This window comes from Lolium rigidum, chromosome 7, assembly GCF_022539505.1.
Source record: "Lolium rigidum isolate FL_2022 chromosome 7, APGP_CSIRO_Lrig_0.1, whole genome shotgun sequence".
Taxonomy (NCBI): domain Eukaryota; kingdom Viridiplantae; phylum Streptophyta; class Magnoliopsida; order Poales; family Poaceae; genus Lolium; species Lolium rigidum.
In genome coordinates, this window is record NC_061514.1 from 301,895,882 (window position 1) to 301,921,945 (window position 26,064).

At 44.0% G+C, this 26,064-nt stretch overlaps 2 protein-coding genes across 2 annotated transcripts; both read right to left on the minus strand.

Moving 5' to 3' along the window:
• Positions 1 to 1,941: 1,941 nt before the first annotated feature.
• On the minus strand, positions 1,942 to 2,247 carry LOC124673056. Its single transcript, XM_047209190.1, has one exon. It carries the CDS (start codon positions 2,245 to 2,247, stop codon positions 1,942 to 1,944), a length of 306 nt encoding a protein of 101 aa, XP_047065146.1.
• Positions 2,248 to 8,002: 5,755 nt separating this feature from the next.
• LOC124670709 lies at positions 8,003 to 8,367 on the minus strand. Its single transcript, XM_047207185.1, has one exon. The coding sequence runs from the start codon at positions 8,365 to 8,367 to the stop codon at positions 8,062 to 8,064; it is 306 nt and encodes a 101-aa protein (XP_047063141.1). The 3' UTR covers positions 8,003 to 8,061.
• Positions 8,368 to 26,064: the final 17,697 nt, after the last annotated feature.

Below are 26,064 nucleotides of genomic sequence, written 5' to 3' on the forward strand. Positions count from 1 at the left end.
CTGGGGTCTGTTTTGTGCGGTTCACTTCGGTGCACCCACCCGATCTTGCGAAAAGTCATTCCAATGGGTCCTAATTTGAGCACAATTCAAAAAATAATCAGAAAAAGGAGAACCTTTGCGAGACGTCATTTTAGGTGACCTATCCAAATTTGGAATATGACAGTTATACCGGAAAAACATTCACGAAATAAGCTACCATCTACGGAGTTATGTGCTTTTAGGTCAAATGAGCTAGATCATGACCCACGGACATGCATAGTTTTCTGGGACGAGACCATATTACACACATGCATGTGCCCAGGGATGGGAATCAATGCTATGTGCATGGTTTTACCATCATGGCCACGAAATACCCGATTTCCATTTTCCGAATGCCAAAACACGTTATTTTCCATAGCATGTATAAGGGGCGCAAACTACTGTTGAGGGAAACCCGTGCACAACGATATAAAAACGCCTACACAACGCTTTCCACACACCCTCTTCGTGTGTTAGTTCTCCGGGAATCCACGTGATCCTCTGCCGTCTCCCGCCGATTTCGCAGGAATCGGGCCAGATTTTAATTCAGTGTCTGTTATTCCTTGTTCTAGATTTTTTGGAAAAATCATTTTTAGCTCCGGAACGTATCATTTAATGATTTGGACTTGAATAAGTTGATAAAAGATATATAACCTTGGCAAGAACTCGTGAGGCGTGCAATATCAAGGAAGTGAAGATGGCGTACGTATTGCAGATTACAGAAAAATATCTGAAAAAATCTTACTCTCTAGTACAACTTCCTATTACATCAGTTTTCCAGCACAACATAAGGATATGCTGGTGTACCATTAGGCAACACAGAGTTCTGCTATGCGTACGATTATTTATATACGATTTTGGTACGACGTCGGTTAGAACGTGTGCGGTGTTGAGGCGGGTCTCGCCGTTTAGCACCAAGCTGGAGGCCCACAAGTCAGGAAAAAATCAATCTACACGATTCTTTCCCAACATCCCGATTCATCTCCTATTTTCTAGCGACTGCAACCATTATCGTCTTCCTCAAATCACGACTCGCCATGGGTGCTAAGGGCTAGTGGACGGACAAGAGATGAAGAATATGTGCACAGCTGGATGAGGGAGAAGATGGGCGTCACAGCGACGGCGGATGGGGACATCGTGCGCTGGTGGCTGGCTCGACAGCGGCTCTCGCAGCGACTGCTAAGTGAGGAAGACCGATGCGATGGCCGGACGGTGAGACGAGGCATGGTTGCTGGCTGCGGCGACCAGACCAGGAGAAGATGCGGCGGCCAGATTGGTCGGGTCACCGGCGTTTAACCATGCTCGGGAACGCACGGAAGCAGCAGGGAGGTGGCGCGGTCGGGGAAGGCAGGCAGAGAAGGGCTGCAAGGAAACGTCGTACAGTTATCGGACGTAAAACGTCGTTTGTGAAGCAATTTCGGGCAACACAAGACATAATGACAGATAAAATATAAAAAACTTCTGCAACATTAACTAAAGCAAGACACGTAATATCCATTATATACTCATAGGGGTAGGATGTGCCGTGTGCGTGCGTACGTTCATAGGGGTGTTTGTACGTACGTGTTTGTGAGCGTCTGCGTTGTACTGTGTTCTCAAAAACAAAATAAAAAATAACCATATAAATTACTGTCATGCGCCAGCGTACAACTTTACTATTACAGTGGTACAAATGAGGAGACACAAACCTATACGTATTTATTTTCAGCAATATATGTGGCACTGTCATCGTACACGTGACTTGCCACATATATAGGCTGTCACCGACATCTTATTATCATCGTAACAAATGTCCCAACAATACATTTCATGCTAGGTGTACGAGAAATTTAAACATACATTATTAGTACTCACGAAACTTAAATTGACTGTGTGCACATGTGAACGTAGACCTTGCAGCATGTTGAAGCTTCAAACATCAGTCTACTTATTAGTCTGTGGTGCTGGGTTGCTGGAACCTTCAGCATTACACTTGCAGTCGTTCTTGAGGACGCATTCGATGAAGCATGTCTTGACCTCATCACCATCACCACCAGCTAATATGCACTTTCCGGCACAAGCACAGTTCTTGGAGCAGATGCAGGCAGCGTCGCCAGGAACCTTGTCCGTCTTGTCGATGCAGATATCCTTCTTATGTGAGGGATCTAGTTCCGCATTAGCAGCGACGACGAGCACAATGGCCAACATCATGCCAATGGCAATCATCTTCACCTGAGCACCAGAAGCCATTGAGACTATTCTTGAGTATATATGTGTATTGGCTTGTTATAAGTTGTGGGCTGTTGATGGATGTATTGCTCCAGATCTTTGGTATTTATAAAGGCTTAGAGAGCAAAACGCATGCCACTCCCTTCCTAGCTTCTCCAGGTACAGAAAAAGAAGGAAGAAATATAAATACCTCATTGTTCATTCCAGACCACACACATATGCAGCACCTATATACCCGTGTAACTTAATTCAAGGACGTTAAAGAAAGAGGTGAATAGGAATCAATCAGACAATGCTGATGCAGATGCACACATGTATGTAGGTATACGGGCTGAAAAATGGAATCAGCTTTAATCCTATAACTAGCCTATTAAGCAGTTGGCGGCGGGTTCAGGTGGCGTCCGGTGAAACAACTGTTGGTGGGGGAGATCCAGATGGCTGTCGAACCGGACCCCTTGGCGGCGCGGCTGAGAGTGGCAGTGGTCCGCGGGCCCTCTTGCCCCTCCCCACGGGTGGCACTCCTCTTAATCATGGCGGTTAGGGTTTGCTCATGTGCTTGGGAGTTGGCGTCGGTGGCCTCGTCGACGAGTCAGTGGCTCCATGGTAGCCCTCTCCTCCGCCGTAGGTGGTCGGCCAGATGTTTCGGTGGTGAGTGGGGTGGCACATCCACTGGTGAAAACCATGCTCCGAATCTGGTCTGGGAGGGTGATGGCAGTGTGTATGCACCATTCTCTAGTTGAAGGCGTCGCCATTGCAGTCTGATTTCACTTTACTTGAGTTGTTTCCGGGGGAAACCCCAACCCCGAGTATCCTGGTTCGGACAATGGTGACACAGCTGGCTTCACTCTCCCCCATGAGAGCATTGTTTTTGTGAGCAACTGCTAGACGGTGGTTCTACGAGGTCTGTCAGGAGCTATATAGAGCTTCGCTTTGAAGATGGAACAGGTTTTGATGGAGGTGACCATTTCTGAAGCAAGAGAATGCGGCGCTCTGTTACACCGGTCATGTGCACCTATTTCCATAGGGTGACTCAGCGATGCCCTCGGTGCATTGTTTTATGATGGGGTGTTAGTTTCTGTATTTTGAGCATATGGTTACTCAACTGTGCACCCATTTCGCCACATTTCTCCTCCCCATTGTCGGGTTTATAGGTGTTCTGTGCTGGCTTCGGGTTTTACGATGTAATACCTCCAGCAGATCTCTGTTTAATAAAATCTAAATAAAAGTTGTATGCATCGCTTTGATGCATAGGCTGGGGCTACGCTCCATTTCAAAAAAGGAGGATAGGTTACCACTAGTGCATAGCGACAGATTGGGTAGAGGTGAAAAGACTTGCTGGTAACAGTTTTACTCTCCGCCACATCATTAATTTCACTGATATGTGCACCTCAAACAAATGATTCATAAATTATTGCCCGCTTGAAGACATGGTCAATGGTGAAGAGAAAACACCAGTGCATTTGTTGACATACATAACTACGAACAAATGGGAGACAACACACTCCGATGTTATCGATACAAACTAAAAAATAAATATATGCATCATGAGCTTCATAGTATGTATGAGAATACCAGTCCGAGCTTTTTCGTCTTCCAGCTTGATGCATCATCATTGAAAAAAATCAGTAAAATTGAGAACCTTCACGGGGCTTAATTTAGGTGCCCTACTTGTGAGAAAAAAATTCAAAATTGAAATACAACAATTATTTTGGAAAAACATTCAGGAAATGAGCTACACCTACAGAATTCTGTGCCTTTTAGGTCAAACGAGCTAAGTTATGACCAACGGATATGCATAGTTTTCCGGAACGAGACTATATTGCACACATGTGTGTGCCCTAGGATGGGAATCTAGATCTGTGCGGATTTTACCATCGTGGCAATGGAATACCTTATTTTCATTTTTTGAATTCCAAAACATTTTTTTCTAAATTGGGTAAAAGGGGCGCAAACTACGGTTGTGGGAAACCCGTGCACAATAATATAACTGTTTTGAGCATAACTAATTCAAAAATAAAAGAAAATGTGAGTCCTTCGCAACCCGCCATTTTATGTGACTTTGTTGCAAGAGAAAAATCAAATCATACGATAGCTTTTCTGGAAAAGCATTCACGAAATGAGCTACCACCTACATAGTTCTATGGCTATTAGGTCAAACTTGGTAGGTTATGAACAACAAACTTGCATAGTTTGCATGAACGAGGCCATATTTCGCACATGCGTGTTACCTCGGATAGGAATCAACGTTCTGTGTGATGTTTAACACATTTGTTCATGTCTTTGACACGTCTACAAATTTCGTGATGGAAAGACATGTGGCGCTCCAGAGAAAAATAATAATATTTTATATAGTTAAAAGAAATTTTGAAACTGAATTTTCATTTTGACAAAAGAACTAATATGAAAAGACATATGTCCATGTATAAATTCAAATGTGTATATTTATAACCAGGTGTAGAAATAAAAATGCGCTCGTGTTCATCTATGTAATTTGCTACTTACACTTTGTGTTTCATTCTTAGATCCAAGGATAGTACGATCCTTTCATATCACCTACAGGTGTTAGAAGACTTCTTTTCTTCCCGTCGACAGCGTAAATAAGTTATATTCTTCAGGCTCTTTTGTACGTGTATTACATATGGCAGTCATCCGAGAGAAGTCGTCCTTTAGTTTTCACGATATATTAGTATTTGTTTTTTCCTCACGTTGCAAAGCACACTTCATACGTTTTGCTATCAAGGAATCTGCTACAGAACAATGCAAGGCGTGGTGCACGACCGTTTATCTTAAGCAATCCACTCCATGGTCCAGCCCATCTGATTCGCCAAATAATATGTTTCTTTTCTTATGTATTATCAGAAATACAGACTACACAACAAGAGATGGCGTGATACACGCCATTCCTAGTATTTGGTGATCTATCTCTCCTATATGGAGCTTAGATGTGGTCATTCCAACCGTATCCTTTTGTAAATTGCTGTAAATATTCGAAGAGAAACTTGCGGTTTGATGTACTACAAGGTGCTGCCATGTTGCCACGTTCTATTTACCGTGTTTAACTATCGTTAACAGCGTATATGCTTTGCCGAGTGTGTTTTTCAGACACGTCCAAGAGTGTACATGCCACTCGGCAAAAAAAAGTACACGTCCACTTAACTATCGTTAACATTGTAAGTTCTTTGCCGAGTGTATTTTTCGGACACAAGGCAAAGAGTGTGTGCCTCAAGGTGCTGCCACGTTGCTCGTTCTATTTACCTATAGTGTTTCCAAACAACACTTGGCAAAGACTTTCATACCTACTAAACAAAGAACACCGAGCGTGCTTGTCCCATCCGCCGGGCCTGGTGCGCGTTGTCGATCGTCCGGGATGCGCCGTCGACCATCCTGTGCTGCATCTGGAGCCGTCCTCCAATGTGGGAGGTGGCCGGCGGTAAGTCGACCTCCAATGTGTGGAGGCAGCACGATGGGCCTGACCCTGACGGAGAAGGGATGCCAGAAGGCATCTCGCTGGCGCCCGCGTCCGCAGAAGAGGAGTAGGCATGGCTGCCATTCTCGCGATGGTGGGGAACAACTAGGTCGAGGCCTAATCAGCCTCCCTGGTAAAGTGGGGAACGAGGCGACGATGGCGGTCCCATGGGTAATGGAGGCATGCTCGAGGAGGGATGGGGCAGTGTCATGGTGGAGCTCGCGAGCAGCGTCGAAGACCACTTCCGCATCACGGTTCACATACCTTATGCAGGCATTTGTTTTCTGGGAATTCGTGGTATTTTCTATTGTGTCTTGCCAACTTCGCTCGAAGTTGAACTAAGCGTCAAATTTGCGTGTTCTAGATTTTTTGCAAAAAACATTTTTAGATCCACCATGTGTTGTTTTATCAAAGGTATGATGTCGGTTTCGCGCGGTTTCCTCCGGTGTGCCTCACAACGCGCGTTCTTTTAAAAAGTCACTCCGACGGGTCCTAATTTGAGCACAATTCTCTTTTTAAAAAGAAAAATGGAGAATTTTCGCGAGGCATCATTTTAGGTGACCTACTTGCGATAGAAAAAAAGAACTTGGAATACGATAATAATTCTGAACACCCCTTCACAAAATAAGCTACCTCTTTTAGGGCAAATAAGCTAGATCATGACCTGAACGAGTCCATATTGCACCCATGTGTGGGCTTGGGACGAGAAGAAATATTTTATTTTTAAGTTTTCCATTCCTAGCCATGAAAACTTATTTTCATTTTCCTAGCGCCGAAACAAGGTTTTTGTGTGAAGTAGCTACAACAAAAAGAATCGGCAATGGCACGGAACCTATGCACAAAAATAGAAGACCACTTCCGCAACACGGTTTACATACCTTCTGTCCTCGTTTGCTTTCTAGGAATTCGTGGTATTTTCTAAGGTGTCCTACCGATTTCGCTGGAAGCGGGCCAGATTTGAACTAAGCGTCAACTTTTGCTTGTGCTAGATTTTTTGCAAAAATTAGTTTTAGGTCCACGACATTTTTTTTATCAGAGGTATGATGTCAGTTTTGTGTGGTTCCCTCTGGTGTCCCTCGCAACGCGCGTTCTTGCAAAAAGTCATTTCGGCGGGTCCTAATTTGAGCATAATTCTCTTTTAAAAAATCAGAAAAAGGAGAACCTTCACGAGGTGTCATTTTAGGTGACCTACTTGCGAGAAAAAAAAAATTCAAACTTGAATACGAAAATTATTCCGAGAAAAACATTCACGAAATGAGCTACCACCTACTGAGTTCTATGACTTATAATTCAAACAAGCTAGGTTATGACCAACGGACATGCATAGTTTTTCAGAACGAGATCATATCGCCCACATGTTTGCCCTGGGGTAGGAATCAATGCTTTGTGGGGGTTTTAGCATCATGGCTACGGAATACCCGATTTCCATTTTGCGAATGTCAAAAGGCGTTTTTTCTGTGAAGCAGATACAAGGGTTGCAAACTACAGTTGAGGGAAACATGTGCACAGCGATATAAGAACAATTATACAACACGTTTCATACACCTGCTTCATGCGCTAGCTATCCGGAAATCCATAGGATCCTCCACCGTATCCCGCTGATTTCGCTGGAATTAGGCCAAATTTGAACTAAGCGCCAACTTTTCATTGCTCCGAAATGTGTTTTTTTTTTCTTTTTTTTTTCAGTTTCACGTGGGGCCCAATGAGTTGGACTTGAACAGGTTGAAAAGAGACATACAACCTTGGCAAGAAGTCGTGACCCATGCAATATGAAGGAAATGAAGATGGCTTACATATTGCAGATTATAAAAAAAATCTGAAAAATTCTTCCTCACTGTTCCAACTTACTACTATCTCCGGTCATTTTTAACTGATGTGGAGTACTTCACTGGCTTGCACTTCATTTTCTTGTGGCAGCCTCGATTATTACCGACCGGTAAGGTTGCCCGCATAAGATAATGATATGCTGGTGCACCATTAGGCAACACAAGACATAGTGACAAACAAAATATAAAAAACTGCTGTAACATTAACTAAGGCAAGACACGGAATATCCATTATATTAAAATAAGCATATACATTTACTGTCATGCGCCAGCGTACAACTTTATTATGACAATAGTACAAATGAGGAGACACACACCTATACGTATTTATTTTCCAGCAATATATGTGGCAGTGTCATCGTACACGTGACTTGCGGCATATACAGGCTGTCACCGACATCTTATTATAAACGTAACACAAACGCCCCAGCAATACGTTTTATGCTAGGGACATGCATGTGTACGAGAAGTTTAAACATACATTATTAGTACTCACGGAATTCAAATAAGACCTGGCAGCATGTTGAAGCTTCAAACATCAGTCTACTTATTAGCCTGTGGTGCTGGGTCGCTGGAACCTTCAGCATTGCACTTGCAGTCATTCTTGAGGACGCATTCGACGAAGCAGGTCTTGATCTCATCACCATCACCACCAGCTAATATGCACTTTCCGGCACAAGCACAGTTCTTGGAGCAGATGCAGGCAGTGGCGCCAGGAACCTTGTCCGTCGTGTCGATGCAGATATCCTTCTTATGTGAGGGATCTGGTTCCGCATTAGCAGCAACGACGATCACGATGGCCAACATCATGCCAATGGCAATCATCTTCACCTGAGCACCAGAAGCCATTGTTGCTAACTTTGAGAGACTATTCTTGAGTATGTATGTGTATTGGCTGGTTATAAGCTGTGGGTTGTTGATGGATGTATTGCTCCAGACCTTTGGTATTTATAGAGGCTTAGAGAGCAAAACACATGCCACACCTTTTCCAGCTTCTCCAGGTACATAAAAAGAAGGAATAAATATAAATACCTCATTGTTCATTCCAGACCACACACATATGGAGCACCTATATATCCCTATAACTTAATTCGAGGACGTTAAAGAAAGAAGTGAATAGGAATCAATCAGACAATGCTGAAGAGGCACACATGTATGTAGGTCCACAGGTTGAAAAACTGGAATCAGCTTTAATCCTTTAACTAGCCTATGAAAAAAATCACGACTCTCAATATGAGCATATTTTTTGACAATTGGGCGGTCGGGTGGCTGCCGGTGAAGCAGCTGGGGGCGGGGGAGATCCCGATGGCTGTTGATCCGGACCCCTTGGCGGCGTGGCTGAGAGTGGCAGTGGTCGGCCGGCCCTCTCGCCCCTCCCCACGGGTGGCACTCCACTTCGTCATGGCGGTTAGGGTTTGCTCATGTGATGGGAGTTGGAGTCAGTGGCCTCGTCGACGAGTCTCCGTGGTTGCCCTTCCTCCGCCGGAGGTGGTTGGACGATTGTTTCGGTGGTGAGTGGGATGGCAAATTCACTTGTGAAAACCGTGCTCCGGATCTGGTCTGGGAGGGCGATGGCACCATGTATGCACCATTCTCTAGTTGAAGGCGTCGCCATTGCAGTTTGCTTCCACTTTATTTGAGTTGTTTCCGGGGGAAACCCCAAACCCGGCTATCCTGGTTCGGACAATGGTGACACAGCTAGTTTCACTCTCCCCCATGAGCAAGGGTAGATCTACAGGGTGGCCAGGGTGGTGCATGGACTACCCTGAAATATCTAGCCTATATACCATAGAAAAATAAAATAGAAATAAATAAAAAATGCATTGTTGGACCACCTTGACATATTGTGCTAGATCTGCTACTGGAAATGAGAGCATTATTTTTGTGAGCAACTACCAGACGGTGGTGCTACGAGGTCTATCAGGAGCTATATAGAGCTTTGCTTTGAAGATGGACCAGGTGTTGATGGAGGTGACGGTTTTTGAAGCGAGAGCATGCGGCGCTCGCGGATGATCTGCTACACTGGTTATGTGCACCTATTCCGCCATAGGGTGAATCAGCGATGCCCTCGGTGCTTTTTTGCTGATGGGGCTTTTGTTTCTGTATTTTGGGCATATGGTTACTCAACGGTGCACCCATTTCGCCACATTTCTCTTCCCCATTGTCGGGTTCGTAGGTGTTGTGTGCTAGCTTCGGGTTTTGCGATGTAATACCTCCGGCAGATCTCTGTTTAATAAAATCTAAATAAAGGTTGTATGCATGGCTTTGATGCATAGGCTGGGCCTATGCTCCATTTCAAAAAAAGGAGGATAGGTTACCACTAGTGCAGAGCGACAGATTGGATAGAGGTGAAAATACTTGCGGGTAACAATTTTACTGTCCGTCACCACATTAATTTCACTGATATGTGCACCTCAAACAAATTATTCATCAACCATTGCCCGCTTGAAGACATGGTCAATGTTGAAGAAAAAACACCAGTGCCTTTGCTGACATAGATAACTACCAACAAATCAGAGACCACACACTCTGATGTTATCGATACAAAATAAAAAATAAATATATGCATCGTGAGCTTCAAAGTATGTATGAATACCAGTCTGAGCTTTTTTGTCTTCCGGCTTGATGCATCATCACTGAAAAAATCAGTAAAATTGAGAACCTTGGCGGGGCTTAATTTTAGGTGACCTACTTACAAAAAAAATTCAAATTTGGAATAGGACAGTTATTTTGGAAAACCATTCAGGAAATGACCTGCACTTATAGAATTCTATGCCTTTTAGGTCAAACGACCTAGGTTATGACCAACGGATCTGCATAGTTTTTCGGTACGAGACTATATTGTGCACATGTGTGTGCCCTAGGATGGGAATCAAGATATGTGCGGGTTTTACCATCGTGGCCATGGAATACCTGATTTTAATTTTTTCAATTTCAAAACATTTTTTGTAAAGCGGGTAAAAGGGATGCAAACCACGGTTGAGGGAAACCCGTGCAAAACGATATAACCGTTTTGAGCACAACTAATTCAAAAATAAAAGAAAAATGTGAGTCCTTCGCAACCCGCCTGACCTTGTTGCAAGAGAAAAATCAAACTTGGCATATGACGGTTTTTCTGGAAAAGCATTCACGAAATGAGCTACCACCTACATAGTTCTATGGCTCTTAGGTCAAACGTGGTAGGTTATGACCAACAAACTTGCATAGTTTGCATGAACGAGGCCATATTTCGCACATGCGTGTTCCCTCGGACGGGAATCAATGTTAATGATGTTTTACACATTTGTTCATGTCTTTGACACGCCTGCAAATTTCGTGATGAAAAGGCATGTGGCTCACCAGAGAAAAATAACATTATTCTATATAGTGAAAATAAAATTTGAAACTCTGAATTTTTCATTTTTACAAAAGACGAATATGAAAAGACATATGTCCATGTATAAATTCAAATATATATTTATAACCAGGTGCAGAAATAAAAATGCGCTCGTGTTCATCTATGTATTTTGCTACGTACACTTCGTGTTTCATTCTTTGATCCATGTATAGTACGATCCTTTCATATCACCTACAGGTGTGGTAGAAGACTTGTTTTCTTCCCGTCGACAGCATAAACAAGTTATATTCTTCAGGCTCTTTTGTACGTGTAAAGATTTCCTTACATATGCTAGTCATCCAAGAGAAGTAGGCCTTTAGTTTTCACGATATATTAGTATTTGTTTTTTCCTCACGTTGCAAGCACACACTTCATACGTTTTGCTATCAAGAATTCTGCTACAGGACAATGCAAGGCGTGCACGACCGTATCTCGTAAGCAATCCACACCATGGTCCAGCCCATCTGATTCGCCAACCAATATGTTTCTTTTCTTATGTATTATCAGAAATACAGACTACACAACAAGAGATGGCGTGAGACACGCCATTCCTATTATTTGGCGATCTATCTCTCCTATATGGAGCTTAGATCTGGTCATTCCAACGATATCCTTTTGTAAATTGCTGTAAATATTCGAAGAGAAACTTGCGGTGTGATGTAGTACAACCCCTCACTGCATTCAAGGCTAATGGTGAACCAGAGCATCCCAAAGAGCACTACCGCAAATTTACAAGTCAAGCCGGAGTTCTTGTTAGGGACCATGTACCGATCAGCATTCAAGAGTGCCATAAGCCGAAGAACGTGGAGACTGGTACTAGTTATGTCAACGACGCGATGAAATTTTTTCTTTGGGACACGCTACTGACAAAGTTCAGCCTACCGGAAGACATGACGGAAGACCAGAAGAATAAAGTCAAGGAATGGACATGGAAGAAGATGACCATACAATTCCAGACCTGGAAGAAAAATTTATGGGACAAATATAAGAATGAAGATCCAGTATTCGATGATAATCTAGTGAAGATAAAAGATCACTGGCCCGCATTTAAGAGGTGTAAGCAATCGTCTACTTTTGTGTCCCGATCGATCAAAAATACCGAAAATGCTTCAAAGAAGAAACTTCCGCATCATTTGGGGTCAGGTGGCTACAAGAGTGCCATTCCGAAGTGGACAGCGTTTGAAAATAAACTGATGAATGCAGGAATCACTCCACAGACATGGGACTGGCCCGAACGGTCCAAGTTCTGGTTGTTCGCTCATGGGGCAGGGTTGGACCCAAAGACAGGGTTGATCGTTGCGCAGGGAAAATGGAAGGAAAAAATTGAGGCAATCGTACCGAAGCTTGTAGATGCAATTAACAAGGTCAGAAAGGGAGAGTACATTCCCGATCGAGAGAATGACGAGCTGACACTCGCTCTGGGGAATCCTGAACATGTTGGACGGGTACGAGCTCGCCCAGGTCTCACCATGAAGGAAGCGTGGCCGGACAGCCCTGACACTTATAGAAGCAGTTCGCGAAAGAAGAAGAAGGACGCCGACACGTTAACGGAATTGTTAAATAGGGTGGAGGCGCTTGAGAAAAATCAGAAGGCACCTGATCAGCCGCTGTTTCTACAGGATCCACAAGCCGATGCTGCCCCATCTTAGCGAAGAAGCAGTGTCGGTTCCTCGCATCTTGACGGATGTGGAGGAAGCTACCCCGTGGATTATGTCACGGAGAAGACATATTGCGAGCTACATATGTTATTCAGGACCGCGTCCGTTAAGGTGGCGGTCGGCTATGTGTACCCAAGTGAAGATGGAGCAATGCACCATCATATGCCCATTCCACCTAGCTGTGTTCGTGTCGGGGTGGATGAAGTTGTTCCGGGTTTTGAAACAGTGGAGCTTGATATTCCTAGAGGTGACGATGAGAGGAAATTGGCCGATGTCAAGCACGGTTTCGCCCTATGGCCGAAGAAGTACATCGTCCTTTTGCAAAGGCCACCGACTCCTACACATGAGCAGCAAATGCCATCGACTCCTCCTGGTAGCAGTCCTCGTGAGCAGCCAAGTCCACACCTACCTGAGAGGGACCCCAGCGTGAGTCCACCATCTCGAGATCCTCCGCGTAAGACAACGTCCGTTAAGCGGAACGGTACGCCGCCTAGGAAGAGATCTAGAAAGGAGAAACCACAGCCGCCCATTGAGAAGTTACCTTGGGAAAAAATTGTCGAGGAAAACAGGGAAGCCATTGAGGCCGAGGTGAAATTTTTTTTGCACCGAAAGTGCCAGAGATACCTTTCGAGAAGACACTAGATCCGGTGAAAGTTGTGCGTACCGTTGAGAATCTATATGACCCTGTACCATCGCCGCTATCTGACTATAGGCGTTCTATTGAAAGGTCGTATGATAAGATGATCGAGGCGACAAAACCCGTTCAATCGGGTATCAGGGAGATAAAAGGGATACACCAAGTCTACCAGCTCGGACAACAACCCGTTCAATCGGTCGCCCCTCTCAAGGTGTTTGATGGGAAGCCCATTCAAAGTTCTCGACAAGACACAACCGATTACGCCATCGCTAAAGTAGCATATAAATTTGTTGAAGGGAAAGATTTGGTCGAGAATCTCAGGCAGCTACCAACATGTATGCGTAACTTGCATTCGTGGTACTTAATGCCTCAAAGGGAGGGATCGAGACTATCATGGTGCGAGTTAGGGAAGAGCACTACTTCCAGGAATACTGTGTGAACGTTGACTTCAACGATCTTTTCCAGTTATACAATCTCCGGGCCCTCGACAAATCTATCATCAGTTCCTATTGTCTGTAAGTGATTTATTTAATTTGAGAAGTCTTTAGCTCAGCTCGTTCATTGTCTGCAGATTATAATCTTTTGTGCGCTATATTATGCAGATCGAAGATGCTCGAATGCAAAAGGGATGAAATCACGGACATTGGGTTCACTGACCCGCACACAGTGCATGTTAAAACCATAGAAGATCCCCTCTATAACAAGGATACACCGGAGACTTTGCTAAGGTTTTTGAAGCGACAACGTGACAAATGGCTAATAATTTGGCCTTACAACTTCGAGTGAGTCTTACTGTCTTATAACACATTATATTTTGCTCATCGTATGTCAAAATTTTAACTAATGACTTATATATATGACACTACATATTTAAACGTGCGTAGGTTTCACTTTATTCTTCTCGTCATCAATATGCACATTGGAGAAGTTGAAGTCTTTGACTCACTAAGCAAAAAAATCGGAACTATACGTGTCTTGTTAGTTAATGCTCAAAAGGTAATTTTAATTCTTATCGGTTTGTTTCGTTAATTTCCTGCTATGAACTAATTGATAACTCTTTTATGCATTTTCTTTTGTCGGGCAGCGTATGGGAAACTTTCATCAAGGAAGATAAGTCCCATGAATGGCCACCGAAGCTGCGATGGCGTGCGAAAGTAAGTAGTACTACCTAGGTCCACACACCTTTAATTATCATACTTGACTATTGTTTGATTGAATTATATTCTTGTAAAGAAATGCCCGCAACAACCACAAGGGACTGATCTCTGTGGATACTACGGTTGCGAGTACATCCACAGAATTGTCAGCGAGAGAATGAATAATGAAAGAAATAAAGAGGTACGAAAACAATATTCACAAATTTGTTTTCTTATCATAAGTTGTGCTAAGTTTTAGTAATAGTTGTTTCATTGTGGTTTGAATATATATATATATACACACACACACACATAGCTCATGTATTCATTTGTATCTTATTCTTTTATAGTTGGCAAGAAAGCGGAACAAACTCTCAATCGATGACCGCTTCATAGCAATAGGCGAGGAATTGGCGGGATTTTTCCTTCGGGATGTCATACACCATTCGCAGAGTTCCAATATGAATTAAGATGTACATGTTACATATATAGTTGACTCGAAGAGTACCACTGTGCTACATGTAATAGACATATATAGAGTACGCCTCGGAGAGTACCACTATGCATGAAGATCGATCTTCATGCATAGTGCTACTTAATTTGCGATCTTATGCAATTACATGTGTGTTATATTATATGCACCAACTTGCTATGCATCATCTTGATCTTCATGTACTACCTAAACCCAAACACGTTTCTGGTGCATCGACGCGATATGAGACAAACCGATATCCCTAAACCCCTCTAAAAACCCTAAAACCTGAATTCTCTGCCGCGGCAGAGATTCATGCATATTCCCTGCCGCGGGTGGCAACCTTTGGTACCGGTTCGTATTACCAACCGGTACCAAAGCTCCTTGGCCCTGAGCTCTCCTGGTGGCCCGCGTGGAGGCCCCTTTTATACCGGTTCGTAAGCAACCGGTACGAATGGGGGGGGGGCTTTAGTGCCGGAAGTTTTATACCGGTTGCTCAACCGGTGCAAATGGCACTCTGGAACCGGTATTGATGAGAGGTTTTCTACTAGTGTACTACAAGGTGCTGCGATGTTGCCACGTTCTATTTACCGTGTTTAACTATCGTTAACAGGGTACATGCTTTGCCGAGTGTGTTTTTCAGACACACGCCAAAGAATGTACATGCCACTCGGCAAAAAAAAGTACACGTCCGTTTAACTATCGTTTTTTTAGATAAAAGGTCATCAGCCCGACGTTAAATTAATAATGTCCTTAACAGCGAAACAGATACATGATGCTCATCCAACTTATAAGATGAATTGCACAGACACACACACACACACAAGCAAGGGCCACCAAACGAAGCTACAACCGGAAACGTGACAGCCGGCACGACTATTACAGTCTACGGGGAGGAAGAGCGAACGAAGGGCAGGATACGTTGCCGGGCCGGTGCTCATCCTAGCACGGGCAAACCGACAACCACCGCAACCGACGAGACATCACTGATGTCTACGGGTGCTTCTATTCTTGTAGACAGTGTTCGGCCTCCAAGAGCAGAGGTTTGTAGAACAGCAGCAAGTTTCCCTTAAGTGGATCCCCCAAGGTTTATCGAACTCAGGGAGGAAGAGGACAAAGATATCCCTCTCAAGCAACCCTACAATCACGATACAAGAAGTCTCTTGTGTCCCCAACACACCTAATACACTTGTCATATGTATAGGTGCACTAGTTCGACGAAGAGATAGTGAAATACAAGTGGTATGGATGAATATGAGCAGTAGTAACTGCGCCAGAAAAGTGCTTGCTGGCGTGCAGTTGATGGTAGTAATATTGCATTAAGTAAAGATGCAGTAAAACAGTAAACAAGCGATGATTGCGGTATTTGGAAACAAGGCCTAGGGATCATACTTTCACTAGTGGACACTCTCAACATTGATCACATAAATAAATAAGTTCTCTTCCTTTGTGCTACATATACTCTTGTTTGATAATGAACACCATTCGTTGTGTAGGGCTACAAGAGCACCTCAATGCCGGAGTTAACAAGCTCCACAACATTCGACATTCATATTTAAGTAACCTTAGAGCATAATAGATCTTTGCAATTTAAACCGAGTACTAACATAGCATACACACTGTCACCTTTACACTATGAAGGGGAATAAATCACATCAATACTATCATAGTAATAATTAACTCCATAACCTACAAGAGATTATGATCATAGCCTACGCCAAGTACTACACGATGCACACACTTGTCACCATTACACCGTGAAGGAGGAATAGACTACTTTAATAACATCACAAGAGTAGCACATAGACTAATAGTGATACAAAACTCATATGAATCTCAATCATGTAAGGCAGCTCATGAGATCATTGTATTGAAGTACATAGGAGAGAGATTAACCACATAGCTACCGGTACATCCCTTAGCCTCGATGGAGAACTACTCCCTCCTCATGGGAGATAGCAGCGGTGATGAAGATGGCAGTGGTGTCGATGGAGAAGCCTTCCGGGGGCACTTCCCCGTCCCGGCGGCGTGCCGGAACAGAGACTCCTATCCCCCAGATCTTGGCTTCGCGATGGAGGCGGCTCTGGAAGGTTTCTCGTACCGTGGTTTTTCCGTATCGAAGATTTAGGTCAGGGACCTTTAAATAGGCGAAGAGGCGGAGTCGGAGGGGGTACGGAGCTGCCACACAATAGGGTGGCGCGGGCCCTAGCCTGGCCGCGCCAGCCCCATGTGTGGGCCCCCTGTGGCTCTCCTCTGGTGGCTCTCGGGTGTTCTGGAAGCTTCGTGGAATTCTAAGATGCTGGGCGTTGATTTCGTCCAATTCCGAGAATATTTCCTTACTAGGATTTACGAAACCAAAAACAGCAGAAAACAGGAACTGGCACTTCGGCATCTCGTCAATAGGTTAGTTCCAGAAAACGCATCAAAACGATATAAAGTATGAACAAAACATGTAGGTATTGTCATAAAACTAGCATGAAACATAAGAAATTATAGATACGTTGGAGACGTATCAAGCATCCCCAAGCTTAGTTCCTACTCGCCCTCGAGTAGGTAAACGATAACAATGATAATTTCTTAAGTGACATGCTACCAACATGATCTTGATCAATACTATTGTAAAACATATGAGATGAATGCAGCGATTCGAAGCAATGATGAAGACAATGAGTAAACAAATGAATCATATAGCAAAGACTTTTCATGAATAATACTTTCAAGACAAGCATCAATAGGACTTGCATAAGAGTTACTCATAAAGCAATAGATTCAAAGTAGAAGGTATTGAAGCAACACAAAGGATGATTAAGTTTCAGCAATTGCTTTCAACTTGTAACATATATATCTCATGGATAGTTGTCAACATAAAGCAATATAACAAGTGCAATAGGTAAACATGTAAGAATCAATGCACACAGTTGACACAAGTGTTTGCTTCTAAGATAGAAAGAATAGGTAAACTGACTCAACAATAAAGTAAAAGAATGGCCCTTCGCAGAGAGAAGCAGGGATTAAATCATGTGCTAGAGCTTTTCAAGTTTTGAAATCATATAGAGAGCATAAAAATAAAGTTTTGAGAGGTGTTTGTTGTTGTCAACGAATGGTAGCGGGCACTCTAACTACCTCATCAACCAGACTTTCAAGAGCGGCTCCCATGAAGGACGTTATCTCTACCAGCAAGGTAGATCATCCCTCTTCTCTTTTGTTTACACATGTACTTTAGTTTAGTTTTTTATTTTATTTATGGATGACACTCCTTCCAACCTTTTGCTTTCACAAGCCATGGCTAACCGAATCCTCGGGTGCCTTCCAACAATCACATACCATGAAGGAGTGTCTATTTGCAAAATTAAGTTGCTTACTGATGAATCATAGCAAAACATGTGAAGAGAATTATTAATGCAAGTTAATTAATAGGGGTTGGGCACCCCATTGCCAGCTCTTTTTGCAAAAATTATTGGATAAGCGGATATGCCACTAGTCCATTGGTGAAAGTCTGTCCGGAGTAAATGATAAGATCGAAAGATAAACACCACATACTTCCTCATGAGCTATAAAACATTGACACAAATAAGAGATAATAGCTTTTGAATTGTTTAAAGGTAGCACATGAAGTATTTGCTTGGAATGGCAGAGAAATACCATGTAGTAGGTAGGTATGGTGGACACAAATGGCATAGTTTTTGGCTCAAGGATTTGGATGCACGAGAAGAATTCCTCTCAATACAAGGCTAGGCTAGCAAGGTTGTTTGAAGCAAACTCAAGTATAAAACGGTGCAGCAAGACTCACATATGAACATATTGTAAGCATTATAAGACTTTACATCGTCTTCCTTGTTGTTCAAACACCTTAACCAGAAAATATCTAGACTCTAGAGAAACTAATCATGCAAACCAAATTTTAACAAGCTCTATGTAGTTCTTCATTAATGGGTACAAGGTACATGATGCAAGAGCTTAAACATGATCTATATGAGCACAACAATTGCCAAGTATCAAATTATTCAAGACATTATACCAATTACCACATGAAGCATTTTCTGTTTCCAACCAGATAGCAATCAACGAAACGGTTTTCAACTCCGCCATGAACATTAAAGATAGAACTAAGAACAGCAGTGTTCATATGAACAAGCGGAGCGTGTCTCTCTCCCACACAAGCATGAATTTATTCAGAGAAGGAAAATAACAAAACGGAAATAAAAACAAACAGAAGCTCCAAGTAAAGCACATAAGATGTGACCGAATAAAAATATAGTTTCAAGAGAAGAAACCTGATAAATTGTTGATGAAGAAGGGGATGCCTTGGGCTGGAGTAGCGTGGCCGTTTCTCTGCCACGGCAAAGTTTCGGGGTTTTATGTTATTCATTCAGTTCTGCAATGCATACATCATTCAAGAAACCACAAACATCGTCATGAATATATAGACATCGTCATGAAATACAGTACAAGTAATGCATGTTATCAATATAAAGTCGATCCTCTTTACCATATCTATTCATATTCATAACATCATAGATATATGAACTCCCGACGGTATTCTCCAGTTGGAGCTGTGACCACCCTAACTAAGAACCCGCCAATTCCTCTTGAATTGCTCGTATGCGGTCCTTAGGAGAGAGTCCCGCAAGTGTTCCATCTAAATTAAAAAAGAGGAGATCAATCTATATGAATGGAACTCAATACAATCGATGGTAATAAAGTAAGATTGTGAAATATTGTTCACGTACACGAAGGGCATGTATAGACGCCTCCTGGTCCCGGTGACAGGTCATCTCGCGAATGAACTAACAGACATAGAATCCACATAAGTTATTCCCGGGTTCCTGCTTCCAACACTTTACAAAAATATAGTTTGATCAAACTAATAATCAAGCATGATAATGCATGGTAATGAAACAAAAAAATCAAAGAGATTTGCGGGCATACAGTTGTAGTACTACTTATAGGATAATCTTTAAACGTAAGCTCTGGTTTCCATTCACCCCTAGCAGTCTTGATGAACCGTTTCCAGGCCCTGCTCGACAAAGAAAAAATGAGTAAATAAGTTATTAATTAGTTGATATCATCAAATAAGAACAGATGAAGATGCCGATACGATATTGATTAAAATGAGTAAATAAGTTATTAATTAGTTGATATCATCAAATAAGAACAGATGAAGATGCCGATACAATATTGATTAAAATTACCTCTAGAGCATGGCACACATGTTCGCCCATTGCCCATGGTCTTTACGTTTCGAGTCCATGTCAAGTACTACTCCTTTGTTATGCTGAATGATTAGGAGAATATAGAAGAAGCTTCACACGCACAACTCGTCGGATTATTTATACTTCACATCGAGTAAGCGAAATCGAATGTATGTAAGACGGTTATAACACTCACTCGAAGTTGTAAGGAAAGAATATTTCTTACTTCTTTGCTTGCTTCTGTAAAAGCCTTAGCAAGTTGTCCTCTGTGTCCTTGAGTGTGTTTTGCATACACACCGCAAAGAGTGTGTGCCTCAAGGTGCTTCCACGTTGCTCATTATATTTACCTAGTGTTTCTAAACAACACTTGGCAACGACTTTTATACCTACTAAAAATGGACGCTGAGCGTACTTGTCCCATCTGCCAGGAATGGTGCGCGCTGTCGACCATCTGGGAGGCATTGTTGACCATCCCGTGCTACATCTAGCGTCATCCTCCAACGTGTGGGAGGTGGCTGGTGGTGAGTCGACTTTCAATATGGAGGCAGTGGGAGAGGGGCCTCACCCTGATGGATAAGGGATGCCAGAAGGCATTGCACTGGCGCCCACGTTCGCAGCAGAGGGGTAGGCATAGCTGATGTTCTCGTGACGGTGGGGAATGGCGAGGCTAGGAGCTAATCAGGCTCCCCGGTAAAGTGGGGAAAGAGGCGACGACGACGGTCTTGTGGGGAATGGAGGAATGCTCGAGGAGGGGAGGACCAACGTCGTGGTGGAGCTCGCGAGCAACATCGAAGACCACTTCCGCATCACGGTTCACATACTTTCTGCGGACGTTTGTTTTCTGGGAATTTGTGGTATTTTCTATTGTGTCTTGCCGACTTCGTTGGAAGTGGGTCAGAACTGAACTAAGCGTCAACATTCGTGTGTTCCAATTTTTTTGCAAAAATCATTTTTAGATCGACAATGTGTTGTTTTATCAAAGGTATGATGCCGGTTTCGCGCGGTTCCCTCCGGTGTGCCTCACAACGCCCGTTTTCTTGCAAAAAGTCATTCCAGCGGGTCCTAATTTGAGCACAATTCTCTTATAAAAATTTAGAAAAATGGATAATTTTCGCGAGGCGTCATTTTAGGTGACCTACTTGACATAGGCATCCCGAATGGGCCTGCCGAAGAAGGTACCCAGGGATTACTGAAGGCCCATGACCCAAAGATTACAAAGTTCGGAAGCCCAATAAAGCGTCGATATGGAAGATGGATATAGATTAGGAATAAGGAGATTTGTAATTGTACTGGACGAACTCAAAGAGTCTCTCGCTATTTTGTAACTTGTATGATACGAAAGCCTCGGCTCCACCTCCTATATAAGGGGGAGCCGAGGGAGAAAGAAAGGATCGATTCATTGTCAACACAAACCCTAGTTTTTAGCAGTCGAGCACATTTTCGGTTGAAACCTTCGAGATCTACTTGCCCTCTACTTTCCGCGAAACCCTAGTCTACAACCTGTAGGCATTGACAAGTTAATCCCTTGTCAATTTGCGCCGTCTGTGGGAATTGGAGGCGACAAGGAGCTGATCTCGATGGCATCGACAACATCTTCAACATCATCGGTAGCAAGCAACGCGACGGATGGAGGTAAACAAATCAAAACTGGTCTCGTTGATTTTTTTCCTCACCCTCCCGCCCGTGTGGATGCTTATGCCTATCTGAAGGAGCCAATGGAGATGACGTTCGGGAGTTTACACTTCCGTGTCGGGAAAGAAGGATCGCATCGTCTCGCGGTACAGATTTCTTCGGGACCGTTAGCGGCCGATTCCGATTTCTCGGGATCATCATCATCGTTCGAGTCAGGCAACGAAGAGATCTCGCCGTCAAACTTCATCAAGCCCGCTTCAAGCGGAAAACTCGCCAACATGTTTGGCGGCATGTCCTTCGGGTCGTATACAGACTCAGATCTGAGCAGCAACTCGGAAAGTGTCGACATATTTGACTTCATCGATAGATCCACCTCTATTCGGGAGGTCTTCGCGGATCTATATGATGGTGTCACCGACCCTGAAGAGGAAAACAAAGCTACAATATACCATCAGTTCTGTGCAATTGGCAAATCAAGTCGCCAAGAGGATGAAACATCAGAGGCTTTCGATGATTTGGGAAATCCATACATAGATCCCGCTAATCTTACGCGAGGATTAGGAAATAAATACGTTGGGCCCACAACTCGCGAGAAATTACAACTTTCGCAAGCAGCTTGGGACAGAGCATCAAGAGCCATGAATGGCACAGAGCCGATGACCACCACAGCCACGGCGGAAGAGCTACAAGCATATCAATATAGACTCGCTCGTGCTGGACGAGAGCTTGAAAAACAAAGAGTGATACTTGAACAAAGAAAGGTTGCAGCCTCTGCGTCGAGTAGACGAAGAGATGAATTAAGTCGACAATCAGAAACTTTGGGAGATAACCACAGAGCAGCACGCGCAAGAGGAAGGTGTCGACTGGCGCATATACCCGAGAATGAACGAGAGCATTTGATCCAGAACCTCGACATGTCCTTTATGTCGATAGATACAACAAGGAACATCATCCCCAAAACAGCGGAAGCTAGATACATGGCGACTCAATACTTCATATTGGCATCTAGGCCACCTCCTGGAGATCCGAGAGAAGCACTGTATCAAATGGCCATGGCGGGAGTTGGAGCCATGGGAACATCGTTCGCAAGATCAAGCACACCACCTGAAAGTGCCCCAAGCCGAAACAGTCCTCGACCCACTACGGTGGCGCGAGATCCTCTACGAGAAGGTGATGCAAGAAACATAGAGGTACAAGCTGGAGTTGATAGAGCACGTGAAAATAGATCCAGGAGACACTCACCCGAAGTTGACGAAGAAGATATGTGTGGACTCCCCTGCTTTACTCGACGAGTTCGCAGAACTCGGGTTCCTTCAGGCTTCAAGTTACCCGATAATTATAAAAAGTTCGATGGCTTGCAAGAACCAGAGGACTGGTTAATCGACTACCTGGAAACAGTGAAATTGTTGGGTGGTACGAGAGCAACGGCTATGCAGAGCATCCAGGTCCATCTTAGCGGAGTCGCAAGATCATGGATAAAGAAGTTACCAGTAGGATCCATCGACAGCTGGGAAACCTTCGAACACTTATTCGGGAAAAATTTCCGGTCCACGTGCAAGAAACCTACATCCATAGAGCAGTTGAGGGCCTGCAAGCAAAAGTATGGCGAGCCAATGAGGACGTACATCCAGCGATGAAACATCATACAAAACTCGGCAGAAAATGTATCCGACGAAAGAGCAATAGATGCATTTGTCGCAGGAATACAAAGGAAAGACTTAATCGAGGACTTGGTTAGATCCAACCCAAGGACAATAGCAGAACTTATGAATATATCATCGCTGGGCAGTTGGAGAAGATGATGTGCAAAATAAACGACATAGATCACCCGAGGAGGATCGCAACAGAAACAATAATCAAAATAGGCGACGATATTCTCGCCAGTATTCAGACTACGACGGTCCCAGCCAAGTGGCGGCTGGCTTCCGAGGAAGTAGTGGAGGAAATCATCGGGAGGATTACCAGAGAAGCAGCGAGCAGCGCAGTGATCATAGGGATGCGCCAAGTTCTAGTAGGCAAAACAATCGACCGAGGTTCCAGAGGCCATACAATATATCACCCGAAGATCTTCTGAACGGACCGTGCCAGATGCATTTCTATCTCGATAATGATGGGAAAATACAGTCAGGTCATCTTCAGAAGGACTGCCGAACTTTCCAAGTTCATAGATATGCGGGACACGCCAATGCACATGCAGCAAGCAGGGAGCACGTACACGACCAAGGAGTGGAGTACACCAGCCACCTCCACCCGCAATAACTAGCGCAAACCAACATCAGTTGCAATTGGCGGCAACGCCAGCCAACAATGGCCCTTACATTGACACAACGGCAGCAGTGTCGATGATTCAGAAAGGCAGACCCTCGAATAGGGCTCAAAAGGTGATTTCGCGACAAGTTTACATGGTAGAGAAGATGCCTCCACCAACGATCGAGTATTTGAATTGGTCGTCACAGGACATCGGGTTCACTCAAGCGGACCATCCGCCTCAAGTTCCTCGACCAGGACAATCAGCTATGATTTTACCAGCGGTGATCGCGGGATTCGAGGTATCGCGCGTATTCATAGATGGAGGAAGCAGCTTGAACCTCTTGTACGCAGATACATTGAGAAAGATAAACATATCTCTGGCAAATTTAACACCAAAAGTCACGTGTTTCCATGGTATCACACCTGAGAAGCCGAATTATCCACTGGGAAAGATCTTACTCGACGTTCAGATCGGGACTCGAGATAATTACAGAAGAGAGAAGCCGGAGTTCGAAGTCATAGATTTTCCATCACAATATCATGCTCTACTTGGACGACCCGCTTATGCTAGATTCATGGCGGTGCCACACTACACATATTTTTTATGGAGAATTCCTGGACCCAATATCCCAATCGCATTAAAGGGGGGCTTTGCTTTGGCAGATAAATGTGACAAAGATTTCCATAAGCTGTCAGAAACCTTCGGGATGCAGGCGGAGTATGACGCTTCAAAGTTAACAACTGATTATGATGTGCTGCCTGACGGAGGAAGGCCCCTTAAGGAGCAAACTTTCGACACATCCAAGAACTCTAAGGAAGTACAGATTCACCCGACAGATCCCAAGAAGACGACAGCTATCGCAACAAACATGGATAGCGCATAGGAAAGCACGCTCGTCAAGTTCTCCATGAGTGCTGGGAAATCTTCGCATGCTGTCCAGCTGACATGCCAGGAGTACCTAGGGAACTTTCCGAGCACCCCCTCAATCTAGATCCACGAGCTAGACCAATTCGACAACCTTTGCGACGTTTCTCCGAGCCAAACCGCAAAGCCATGCTGTCTGAGATTAATCGAGTAAGAGAAACAAATTTCATCAAGGAACTGCACACCGAGGCCACATGGGTCGCTAACCCAGTACTGGTCCCGAAGAAAAACACTGATGTCCTTCGCATGTGCGTCGACTTCACGTGTCTCAACAAACATTGTCCAAAGGATCACTTCCCCTCCCGAGGATCGATCAAATTATCGACTCCACAGCGGGATGCGAGCGTCTTTCCTTCCTGGATGCGTATTCTGGTTATAACCAGATCCGCCTAAAAGAAGAAGATGAAGTCAAAACAGCTTTCATAACCCCTTATGGTATATTTTTTTACAGAACAATGCCCTTCGGGTTGAAAACGCGGGAGCAACATATCAAAGGATGATGCAGAAGTGAATAGCCATGCAGATTGGCAAAAACATCCAAGTATATATTGACGATGTCGTCATAACTACAAAGCAAGGATCATCCCTAATTGATGATCTCGGAGAAACCTTCGGCAATCTCGACAAATTTCGCCTCAAACTGAACCCGACGAAGTGTTCCTTTGGTGTTCCTGCAGGAGAACTCCTCGGATACTTGGTGTCAGCCAGATGGATTGAGGCAAACCTCGAGAAAATATAGGCTATTGTGACGATGAGGAAAGCAACAAGCTCAAAGAGATACAACAGTTAACAGGCTGTGTCGCAGCTTTGAGCAGATTTGTCGCCAGACTGGGAGAAAAAGCGTTGCCTTTCTACGCGCTCATCAAACAAGGAGAAAAGTTCGAGTGGAACGAAGAAGCAGACAGAGCTTTCGAGCACCTCAAGCGCACAATCTCGACACCTCCAGTATTAGTGGCTCCAAAGGAAAAAAAGAAACCCTCATGTTATACATCGCGGCCACACCGCAGGTGGTCAGCACAGTCCTCGTAGTGGAACAAGAAGAAGTAGGGAAGATCCATGGGGTTCAGCGGCCAGTATACTTCATCAGCAAAGTACTATCACCATCAAAACAGAGGTACCCGCAGTATCAGAAACTCGCATATGGAGTATTCTCAATAGAAAGAAAGCTACGACACTATTTTCGGCACACCCCGATAATAGTGTTCAATGAAGCGCCTCTCTCGAACATCCTAAATAATCCAGAAGCCATGGGATGTGTCTCCCTTTGG